Genomic DNA, 12,651 nt, shown 5'->3' on the forward strand with positions numbered 1-12,651 from the left:
CTGCATTGGCAGGCGGATTCTTAACCACTGCACCACCAGGGAAGCCCCCACTCAAGGGTTTTTACATGAACTTATTAAAAAGAAAGAAAAAAAAGACAGAAGAAAAGTTCTTTATTCTATGCATTTAAACCTATTTTCTTTTAAAGACACACCTTCATTACCATTTGACTTTAGTTGTTCTATCATAGATTTAAAGGCATGTTAATCTGTGTTGTTTGCAATAAATGGAGGAGGATTCACATAAACTTCTATACCTGAGCTCACACTGTATGCATTCCACAATCTGTGTATGAGCAAATGTAGACAGAATGTCCTTGGATTCATTTATATGTGATACTTTCTATGGCTTTCATCATTTTTCTTGCTTGACTGTATGTTATGTGTTTAGATTGTCCACAGCATAAACCTTATGTTTGGTGAACATCATTTTTACTTGTATTATCATTTTTTGTAACTATCCATTTCTAACCTTACATGAGAATTTTCTTTAGACTGGCCTTTCTCTTTCTTATTTCGAAGCATATTTTATTTTATCCAAGTTACACACCTATTAATGTTCTAAACTTCTCCCCACCTCCGCTCCACAAAAATCCAAAATTTATGAGAGGCCCCTTTATATCTCTGTTTTAAACATCGTACATTCTACAGTTTATTATTTGAATGATTTTGAGTTTTATACCTACTTAAAGCTTCTCTTTTTAAGTCTTTTTTAGTCAAAAGTCAGTTCTGAAATTTAGATTTGGTCATAAAAGGAATGAATTCGAGATATGGTTACAAGTCTTAAATCTACTCATTGTAATAGGCAAGAACTTTTTGTACTCTATTACAAGCTAATCACTAAAGGGATGTTGCCTGTAAGCTTAAATTATACATAATGGCCCATCTCTGGGAACCCTGCCTCCCAGGTAATGAGCATTAAGCTAAAATACTTTTGTTTAGCTCACAGGAAACATCCTGACCAGGCCCACCTGTGAAGGACATCAGGGAGGAAGAAATTAACACATCCCTTCAGAGGCTGACCAGAACCAGGAATTGTTTGACTTTACTCCCTCCCCTTTTAGTATAAAAGAAGCCTGAATTCTAAATCAGGAAAGATGGTTCTTTGGGGCATGAGTCCACCAACCTCTTGGTCTGCCCGCTTTCCAAATAAAGTTGTTATTCCTTGGCCCAACAACTCGTCTCTTGATTTATTGGCCTGTCGTGCAGCAAGAAGTAGGAGCTTAGACTCAGTAACATTATCATGGTGTCACATGTGGTCATTTATCTGTCAGTAAAGGCTTGTGTTGTGTACAGATTCCTAGAACTCTGATCCTGTCTTTACTTTTTAATTATTTCTTCCACCCCTTCACCTTTGGTTGGTTTTGTTTGGTGGACTTGTAGGTCTCTTTGTCTTAATATCTGGACTTTAAATAGTTGCTATTAAACCTCTAAAATCAATCAGCCTCTGGCTGTGCTGTCATTAAAAGGTAACTGCCTTCCCATTAATCCATTATTTGTGAAGATTAATTGGGAAAGCTATTCAAACCAAGGCTATAACTTGGGTATGTAAGCCAGTGTTTGCCTCCAAGTGAAACCTTATCCCATCAACATCAAAGAGTATTTATACACACACACACACACACATACACATATGTATCTATGTGTGTGTGTGTGTGTGTATGTAATTCACCCATGGCTTATGTAGGAGAAAATGAACAGAAATTTATAGACTGCTGCCAAAATGAATTCTTGACAACTAGAAAATCATCTTTGTCTTTGACTCAGCTCTAGAAAAAATACTGATAAATATTTACTTGAGTTGCAGCAATATATTTTGAGTTGCAGCAATATGTTGTTTTTTAGATTTAAGCCACTGATTGACAAAGTTAGAAGCTCATGTTTGTTTTATGTCTAAAACTAGTCTCCTCAGTGAATGTTAATGTTCATGTCAGAGTCAAATCACTACTCAAGCTAAAGAATTTAGCAGTGATCTATACTCAGTGGTATCTAATTGAGTTGAAATGTTATTTTAGGTAATGATGAGAGAGAAAAATCAGGATAGGCCCATATTTTGTCACCTACTCTTTTGAAAAATTATATTTTATTCAAGCCCAGTTGTATCATCACTACTCCTTAAAATTTATTCTTTTTCTTTTTTTTCTCACCAGAATGTCTCTGTGTGGTAGCTGCCTCCGCACACTGTCAGTTGACATAGTTACATAGGGAGAAAGGGATGGAGTGTGTGATACCATAACCATTTCTTTGATCTTTAAATAGCCTCATGAAACAGTATGAAAAGCATAAAGAGATTTGCAAAAGAAACAAATCTCTCAATTGGATAGAAATTAATTTGCAAGTCTATTTTAGCGGTTTCCAAATTACCATGGTCCTGGCTAAACTACACCCCAGACAAAGCAAGTCCAAGTGACCTGGAATAGGGCACAGTCATGGGCAAGTTTTAAACCTCCCTCAAGTGATTGTACTATGTAGCTAGGATGAATTACTATAGGTGCATGTTCCATAAAAGTGACAGCCTGAGGCTGATCCGTGTATATATTATTTTATCAGGAGGCTGATGCTACTTTTAAACATAACCTGGGTCTTCTACAAATTCTTAGGATGGTCTTCTGTGGCTTTTCTTTGATGTGCTGAGTGAATGCTTAGGGTGGTTACAACTGTGAGGATGAGCCTGCAGAGTTGGGAAGAGCTCGTTGACGTGGAAATCAACAAAGGCCACCCAAATGAGAACAAACACAGGCTCTTTATCCAGAGTTTGCTATAGCTAGGGAGTCAGCCACCATCACTTGTGTTTGGCAGAGACTCAAAGGCAGGCAGGGGGCAAGGGAAAGCTTTATAGTGAAAAGACAAAAAAAGAGAGAAGGCGTCATGTATGCCTTGATTGGAAGCTGTTGGCAGGGGGAAGCTGTAGACAGGGTAACCAGAAGCAGACCATCCTATGTGATGGATTAGGTGTGCGTATTTGGGTTCTTCTGTATTTAGCAGAGATTTATCCAGTCCTAAGTTGGAAGCAGGGGCACAAATTAGAGAAGCTATAAGATATTTACCAAGTACTGGCTGTATGGGGCCAATTGCTACAAGGGATTATCGTTAGGCTTCTTGCGGTGGCTACCGAGGATAGCAGGTTGGTTCCTGGGCTGGTTGCTGCACGTTATGGGTCAGAAGTTCTGTTTTTGTGTGTAGTGTGGCCATTGTCCATTTGTATATTCAGTCTCTCATTGGGCAGAAGTGGTCATCAGGGACTGGATCCTGTGTCATGCCAGGGCAGGAAGATGGGAGTCCTCCTGGAATCCTAAAACTGGACCTGAATAATCTGTAGAACTAACTCAGATTTGGCTTATGGTTAAAGAACAATATTGTTTTCTCACTTTGGGGATGAAATCTTGCCTTGTACACAATATTTCTGATCTATGTTAGCCTAATTCCACACTTTTCCTAAATTAGTCCATGATTTCCAATTTCAACTGGATGACAATTTCAATAATATAGATCAGAAATAAAACATTTTCTTTAAGGAAATAGATTTCTTGAAGGGAAGGTCATTCCTTAATCCTGAATTTGTCAGTGGAATATTTGGGTTAGGTCTAAATAGTAAACTGTTTTCTGAAAAGACTGAGATTCCAATGTTACCAAAGCTCCCTGTCAAAAGTCCCACGCCTGCCTCTAGTCTATGGGAATTTTTGAAGATTTTTAAGCATGTTTCCTATCTATCCTATCCTGTCCTGTCCTATCCTTCTTCAGTGAGTATTCCCATGGGAAATATGATACATTAGCAGGTACACAATTGATTTTGGCTGGTCTTCCAAATAACAGAGAAGGTTGTTGTACTCAGTGGCAACTAAACTGAATGTTACTGAAAATTAGTCCTACTTTTGGTCAGCTATATTTTAGATTACCAGTACCTGTTTCAACAATGTAGTGGCTCAGAACAACAGCTGTGTGTCTTTGGGTAAATCGTGTAACCACTGTGTCCCTTTTTCCTCAGTTGTACAATGGAGTTAATTGTAGCAAATAGTATAAGGTATTTGTCAGGATTTAACACATGTAAAGCACTGAGAACATAAGAAGCCAATAATATGGACCTATTATCTTAGTACAGGTAGTATTGCACAGAGATTAAGAAAATTGAATTACTTCTATTAAAAACGGAACAGCTTTTACTTACTTATGAGAATTATGAATTAAAGCCCTTTGTAAAATAAAATTAAATTACTTTTGATCAAGCTATATTAAAATACTTTCAATATAGCTTGCATCTTTATTTGTATGAGGCTATTGAGTTTTTTCATATATACAATTCGCCAGGGGTCTAATTTATCATTGTCTTTTTAATGACAATGGTAAGTTCTTCTCTCACAGTGAGGAGTAAATGATGTCTTTTCTGAAGTATTGATTTGAAAGCTGTAGATTTGTGTCTCTTTCTGCATGTGTGTACACATGCACGCACACATGAAAGTGTCTCAACAGAAATCAGGTAATTTTTTCCCCTGGAATATGTATATTCTAACATAATTCATTAAAACTCTTTACATGAAATCAAAAAAGACTGAAAATACTAAAAAATTACCCCCCAAATTTGTAATTACAAAAAAGACAGAACTGTAGTTTCACATTTCCGACTGTATTATCAAGTTTAATGTGGAAATTCTGACTATGAAAAGTTGTATAAAAAGTAATATATATAATTTTGGAAAATCATAGAGTAGTAAGAGTGATGTTCATTTCTTCCTCGGAAAGAATTAACTAATTAACCAAACATGCCTTGCTCCCCTTTTGAATTGTACAAGCCTTCCCCCTGATGACTGTGCTTTTAAATTTCACTGGCGACTGAAGTCTTTCATACTCTCCTGTGCCCCTTGCACCTAGAATGTGCTTTTTTCCCTCCCGGTCAAATTCCCTTCTTCACTGAGGTTGTTAAGCTGTACCTGATCCCCACCGCGTTCGGCTGCGAGTGAGTTGCGGCAGCGCAGTTCACTCGCAGCACCTGAACCGAGGGAGCGGTGGGAGCTGAGTCCCAGCATGCAATGCGGCAGCCTGAGGCCCCGGGCGACGCGGTCCTGGCTCCGTTCCCTGCTCTGGGGGACAGTGGGATGCAGGCCAGGGCTCTCTTGCTGGGAGGTAGACAGCCCTATCCATCCCGTGTGCAGGTGGTGGGAGGTACAATAAGCAGCACGGGGGGCCAGGAAGGCCTCAGTCTCCCAGGTGCCCGTCCTGAAAGTTGGAGAGGCAGCCGAGAATTTCCACCTGGCCCCTGCCATTTAGGAACCTTCTTTCTTAAGGTCAAGAGGCAGCGCGAGGGAAGCTGGGAGCTAGGACCTCCACGCCGACGCAAAGCGAGAGCGGAACAGAGCCAGAGCCAGCGGCAGCCATGTGCCACTGATGTGCAGGAAGCAGGAGAGAGATGAGCAGGCTACAGTGCCGGGAGAGAACTGAAGGTGACGTGAGGTGAGGTGAGGGCCACAGCCTGAGCTGCTCATCTGTTTAGGGTGCGGCACGGGGGCTGCAGCCGTCCAGGGTCCAGGCCCAGCGTTCCCTCTCCACAGTTGGCCCAGGTTCTCCCTGTTCAGCAGCTTCCGTGGTGGGCAGTTCTCTGGAGACTTGCAGGGGTGGGTGCAGAGGTGTCAGTACTTGCACGCTATATATTTACATACGTAAATATGTAAATTACATACACCACCGCGCCACCGTCTGCCTGTCTTCCTTATCCAGGCCCCCAGTAAGCCCCAGCACTTGTAGTGGTCTCGCCTGGAGACAAGAGGGAGAAGGACAGAGGCTCTGCCATATCCCACTGCCTCCTTGGACCCTAGAGGTACTGAGACAGGGTGCTTTCGGGAAGGAGGGGAGCCTTTGGGGGGCCATCCCCGGGGCCTGGACCTAAGCAGGGGAGGCCATGTCCCACACCACCTCTTGTTTCTGGACCCTCCTCCCCTTTGGGTGTGTGAGTGTGTTCTAATTTTCTTTATGGAAAAATGGACCAAAAAACAAAAATAATAGAGAGAGAGAGAGAGGTATTTAACTGCAATAAACTAGCCCCATGTGGCCAAAAAAAAAAAAGAGAAATGTATTTGTATTATATGTATTATTCATATTATGTGAAATATATTTTATTATATGTATGTATAAAATCATACGTATTGTTATTAATGCATTTTTATGCATATAGTATGTATATAGAAATATGTTCAGACATATTTATATAAGGTTACTATGTCAGTATATGCCATCACTTAAACTTATTGTATGATGGCCAACTTAGCATTTATACAAGGGTCAGCTTGTGTGTGTATATATATATATATATACACACACACACACACACACATATACATTATACATGTGTATGTTGTAATATATGTATGTTATAACACATGCACATGCCTGTACACATATGTAGCATAATTGTATATATAATTAATATGTATTATAATGCATATATGATTACATATTTATATGTATAATTGTATATGTAATATATGTACAACATATGTATAACACAGTATAGTATAACTGTATATTGTATATACTGTGTTATACATATATTATACATATATATGATTATACATATTATACATATATAAGTACAAATATTGTACATATACATATAGTATGTATATAATACATTATACTATTATATAAATATATGTATAGTATATACATATAGTATATGTGTAGTATATACATATAATATAGTATATATGTACATATATACTGGTCCCTTGGTGAAAGGACCAGGATAGTATGATGGTCTGATATAGTACTTAATTAAAACATACAATTATGTTTTGAGCTGAAATAATATATTATTTCAGCTTTGAAAAGCTCCTTCCTTAAATGCCTGTATATTTATACACTCTGGATGATGATTATATGCACTCTGAAAAGCTATAAAGTAGAACTAACAATCACTGAAATTTGAGAGGAAGTTGAGCGTTCTAGCTGGGGGATTAGCCCAGGAGAAAACTAGTTCATTGGGCTGCTTTTACCAGAGTGTAGGGTAGGGTTTCTCAGTGGTTGCGCTGTTGACATTTGGGCCTGGATAATTTTTGGTTGTGGGGTGCCACCCTGGGCACTGTAAGGTGTTTAGCAGCATCCCTGGCCTCCACCCACTAGATTCCAGTAGTACCCCCAAGTTGTGATGACCAAAGTGTCTCCAGATATTAAGTGTTCCCTGGGAGGGGGAGGGAAATCAGCCCCGGTTATGGTTCTCAGCTTTGCAAGACCAGAACCTGCATTTTACTGCTTTAACTGGTACAGTCAGAGAAAACTGGTTTTCTGGAATGAAATTCACAGGAGACTGATTCTTTTTTTTTTTTTTTTTAATTAATTAATTGTTGGCTGCATTGAGTCTTTGTTGCTGCACATGGGCTTTCTCTAGTTGTGGTGAGCGGGGGAGGGGGGCTCTACTCTTCATTATGGTGCGCAGACTTCTCATTACAGTGGCTTCTCTTGTTGGGAGCACGGGCTCTAGGCGCGCGGGCTTCAGTAGTTGTGGCTCACGGGCTTAGTTGCTCCGTGGCATGTGGGATCTTCCCAGACCAGGGCTCAAACCCGTGTCCCCTGCATTGGCAGGCGGATTCTTAACCACTGTGCCACCAGGGAAGTCCCAGGAGACTGATTCTTAATCCAGAATACAATTTCATTAATGTCTAGAGGGAAGTATCCGTTTTACTCACTCCAGACTCATTATTGCTGAGACCCCCCCTCCCCTGGTGTTAAGACTATTGCAGATCAAATTGGTAATAAACAAATAGCTTGGCAAACCTGGAATTGGAGTGTGTACCTTCTTGAGAGGTATTTTATTCATGTCATTATGGTGTCTGATGAAACTCCTATACTCCAAACCTAAAGAAATAGTGATTATAGTCCTGGTGTTCTTACTAGATTCTGGACCCCAACTCACTTTATAAAATCATGGTCCCATCACAATGAGATGAGCAAATTAACCAAACTCTGTGACTCAGTTTTACCTCATCTGTAAAATAATATCAGTACCTCAAAGAGGAGTGGTAAAGATTGGTAACTACGTGTTGAATGGCTGTAAGTTCTTAGCAGCAAGTGCTCACTGAATGTGTTCACTATTATTAGTTCTATGTAAGAATAACTTTAGAATATTCTGCTGCTAAATAAACATACCACAGACTGGGGGGAAATGTATATACTCATGTAACCACCACTCAGACCTACAGCTAGAACTTTACCAAACACCAGAAGCCCCCATCTGTCCTCCCCCAACCCCCGTCCCCTGCCGATCTCTTTCCCGTATCACATGTCCCTCTTCTCACAAGTGGAATAAGCACCCCTTCTCTTAGATTAATCCCATTCTTTTTAAGCTAAAAATAAAACAGTATTAAGTCTCAGTTTATAGTGGCAAAAACAAATGTGCAATAAATATATGCCCTCTAGAGTGATTGCACTAGAGAGGCATTTTACATCTGAAACATTGATTTGAATCTGCATAATTGATTGTGAATTGCAGTTAAACAGCCTTGTTGGGTCACACTTATACCTGAATACTCATAATGATTCAAAAATGATTATAGTTTTGGTAGACACCCCCCCCCAATATAGATAATGTGCTCATTTGTGCACGCTAACACACACATCATAGCTTCCACAGCATACTAAAGCATTTTGGTTGTTGCTTGTGATTGGGTGTAATCAGAATTTCCTTCAGCACTTCATGGATTGTTATGTCTTTTTATGTCTACACTTCTTAACACTTGAATTACAACTAGATTGAGTGTCAGTACTTAAGCCAGTCAATAGACATGCAGGAACTGTGGGCCAGTTATCAAGTCTTTTTTAAGAGCTAGCTAAAGCAGGGGTCCCCAACCCCCAGACCACAGGCTGGTAGCAGTCTGTGGTCTGTTAGGAACCAGGCTGCACAGCAGGAGGTGAGCTGCAGGCAAACAAGCATAGCTTCATCTGTATTTACAGCCACTCCCCATCGCTTGCATTACCGCCTGAGCTCCACCTCCTGTCAGCATTATGGTGAGTTGTATAATTATTTCATTATATATTACAATGTAATAATAATGGAAATAAAGTGCACAGTAAATGTGATGCACTTGAATCAACCTGAAACCATTCCCCCACATCTGTGGAAAAATTGTCTTCCATGAAACTGGTCCCTGGTGCCCAAAAGTTTGGGGACCGCTGAGCTAAAGAGTTTAAGGTGTGAAAGAAGAAAAAGGGGACTTTAAATGAAAATGAGGGCTTCCCTGGTGGTGCAGTGGTTGAGAGTCCGCCTGCCGATGCAGGGGACACAGGTTCGTGGCCCGGTCCGGGAAGATCCCACATGCCGCGGAGTGGCTAGGCCTGTGAGCCATGGCGCTGAGCCTGCGTGTCTGGAGCCTGTGCTCCGCAACGGGAGAGGCCACAACAGTGAGAGGCCCGCGTACCGCAAAACAAAACCGGAAATGAGACAATCCCCAAAAAGTTTGGGGACCGCTGAGCTAAGGAGTTTAAGGTGTGAAAGAAGAAAAAGGGGACTTTAAATGAAAATGAGATAATTTTAAAAAATAAAATGCTACCTTTAGCAAATTCTTTTGAAAGGCAATCAACTGTTAAGTTGGTAAATTTTTACTTACCACTTATACTTTAAACCTTTAACTTTAAGAAAAACTACATATTTCAAATGGCAGGACTGCAGAAAAATATTGTAGTTTGAATATTTAAGCAGTAAAACTGATAGTGACTATTTTATAGAAACCTATGTTCAAGAAGCATAGGCTTCATAAAATTTCAGATGAATCTAGATAATTCCTGGATTTATTTAAATGTTTATTGTTAATTTAAAAATTGGGACAATAATCCTGCATGATTTTTAATTACCAGCATATGTTAAATCCTAAATATAAGAGAAATATTTTCTGATTAGAGCAAAAATGGCAACAACTTAATAATTGTATAAAATGAAAATCTGAAGATTGCATGAAATGAAGAATTAGCTGAATAAAATAAGCATGTATAGATATCATGGTCAACATGAGAATGTTCTTATACTTTTCCTCACTCTTTGTGCCTTACTTTTTATTGGATATGTGATATACATAATAGGATAGATAAAACATGTATATACTTTCATATATATCCTTACATACCTATTCATATACACATACAGGTATGTGTATGTATACACACACACACACGCCACACACACTGCCTTCCTTTAGAAGTAACCACTATCCTGAATTCTAAGCTTTTCATTTCTTTGTTTTTTTAAATAGTTTTTTTTCCTAGTCACATGTGTCCCTAAATAATGTATTACTTAGCTTTGCTTGTTTTTAAGATTCTCAAAACTATCAACATATATTATTATATGGTCTTCTATAAATTTTTTCATTAAATATTTTATTTCTAAGATCCAACCTTTTTATTTTATTTTATTTATTTCTTGGTGTGTGTTGATGTAGTTCTTTTTCCTGCTGTATGTTATTTCATTGTGAAGAGTACTATGATTTATTGATCTCTTCTTTGATCAGTAAATGTTCGGATTGTTAATCAATTTTTGCTATCATGAACATTGTTGCTAGAAATCGCACACATCTCCCTGTGCACAAATACAAGAGTTGCTCTAGGTTAATGCTTCTCAACTTTTTTTCTGATGGCACACAATAAACACTAGTATTTGTATAACACCCAGAAGGCAAAGCTTCTTGAGACCAGCAGTTCATCATAGGGAGGCTCTGCCCAGGAGGAAATACATATCAATGGACCATGGGGTACAGAAGTTCAAATATGCAAGCCGATGACAAATTGTTTTTTAAAAGTAGGTGCTCGCCTTTACACTCCCACTAGTAGGATGTTGGACTTTCTCTTGGCCCACATAATCTGGACCATCTGGTGTTGTCAGACTTATTAAATCTTGCTGGTCTGCTGTTTGTAAAATAGTATCTAATTGTAGTGTTAATTTACACTTTGAGTTTGATCATCATTTAATAGCGGTTCTGTGCTGTGAGCTCTCTGGTCTAGCCTTATGTCATTTTTTCTAGGGTGTTTTCTAACTGATTTAAAAGGAGTTTTTGTTTCTCCTTATATATATATATTTTTTTCCTTAATTTGCAATACTAATTGTAAACTGTTTGGGGAGTACTTTCTCCATGTTGTGATGTTTCTCTTTACATCACATGTCTTTTGGCAACCCTAAGTTCTTAGTTTTAATCTAGTTAAGTTTATAATTCTTTCCTAATATACATTTATTTATGTAAATTAGGAATACTGATTAGGTATTTTTGTTTCTTGTTTAAGTAAACCGTTTCTATCTCAAGATACTGTTTTGTAGTTTCTACGAAGTTTTCCTTCTCCATTCCCATATGCTCTTGTCTTTAAATTCTTTTTCTCTTATTGAACTTACACTATATATAAGCAGTGGGCATATTGTTAGAGATCCTAGATTTATTGTTTTGTTCTGTTTTGTTTATTTGTTTTATCTGTTGAATCCAAGTAAGCTGTCAGCCCATTACTAACCTGAATGTGGAATTTTTCCTTTTGGCAGACGATTGTGATGACCCTCTGGTGTCTGCCTTGTCTCAGGCATCATTCAGCAGTTCATCCGAGCTCTCTAGCAGCCATGGTCCTGGATTTGCAAGGCTAAATCGAAGAGATGGTAAGTCTGCTTTTTCTGCTCTGATTGGTTCATGACGAATCTCATTCATCTTCCATTCTCTTTTAGTAAAATCATTGTAAGTGATATATTGTAAAAGGTAATAAATTTCTTAATAAGCAAATGGCAGAAACTGATGGCATGTACATGACATTTAGGATTGGCTCTAGAATGGCAAAGGGATGCACCTGTTCCAAGATCTTGTATCATCATTTTAGCACCCAAAGAATTGAATTCCCTAAATCTGGCGATTTTTTAAATGTATCTTATAAAATAAACTTTTCTTTAGAATTTTTTAATTTTCATTTTTAATTGAAATATGGTTGATATACTATATAATTTTAGTTTTAGGTGTACAATATATTGGTTTGATGTTTAAATACACTGTGAAGTGATCACCATGTTATGTCTAGTAACCATATAAAGATATTACAGTATTAGTAACCATATTCCTTATGCTGTATATTACATCCCATGACTTATTTATCTTATAACTGGAGGTTTGTACCTCCTAATTTCCTTCACCTATTTTACTCATCCCCTCAACCCTCCTCCTCTGATAACCACCTCTTTGTTCTCTGTATCTAATTTCATTTTGTTTTGTTTGTTTTTTAGATTCCAGATATAAGTGCAATCATATGGGTTTGTCTTTTCTGACTTATTTCATTTAGCATAATACCCTCTAGATCCATCTAAGTTGTCACAAATGGCAAGGTTTTATTTTTTTAATGAAAAATAAACATCCCACTGTATATGTATATACCACATCTTCTTCATCCATTCATCTACAAAGGACACTTAAGTTGCTTCCATATCCTGGCTATTGTAAATAATGCTGCAATGAACATAGGAGTGCATATATCTTTTTGAATTAGTGTTTTTATTTTCTTGGGGTAAATACCCAGAAGTGAAATTGCTGGACCTTATAGTATTTCTGTTTTTAATTTTTTGAGTAATCTCCATACTGTTTTCCATAGCAGCTACACCAATTAATCCCACCAGCAGTGCACCAGTGTTCCTCTTTCTCTACATCCTTGCAGACAGTTGTT

At 38.3% G+C, this 12,651-nt stretch overlaps 1 protein-coding gene across 7 annotated transcripts in view; it reads left to right on the forward strand.

The window, feature by feature from the left end:
• Positions 1-12,651, forward strand: part of CNTNAP4 (contactin associated protein family member 4) — a 270,181-nt gene that overhangs the window by 26,719 nt on the left and 230,811 nt on the right. For 6 of the 7 annotated variants that reach the window (XM_060083395.1, XM_060083397.1, XM_060083401.1 and 3 more), the window contains exon 2: positions 11,495-11,605. In XM_060083395.1, coding sequence (XP_059939378.1) covers positions 11,495-11,605 — 111 coding nt within the window. Of the gene's footprint in view, positions 1-6,447; positions 6,458-11,494; positions 11,606-12,651 lie in introns of those variants that run through there. The other variant, XM_060083400.1, reaches the window with a different exon arrangement.

This window comes from Mesoplodon densirostris, chromosome 19 (genome assembly GCF_025265405.1).
Source record: "Mesoplodon densirostris isolate mMesDen1 chromosome 19, mMesDen1 primary haplotype, whole genome shotgun sequence".
In the NCBI taxonomy this organism is placed as follows: domain Eukaryota; kingdom Metazoa; phylum Chordata; class Mammalia; order Artiodactyla; family Ziphiidae; genus Mesoplodon; species Mesoplodon densirostris.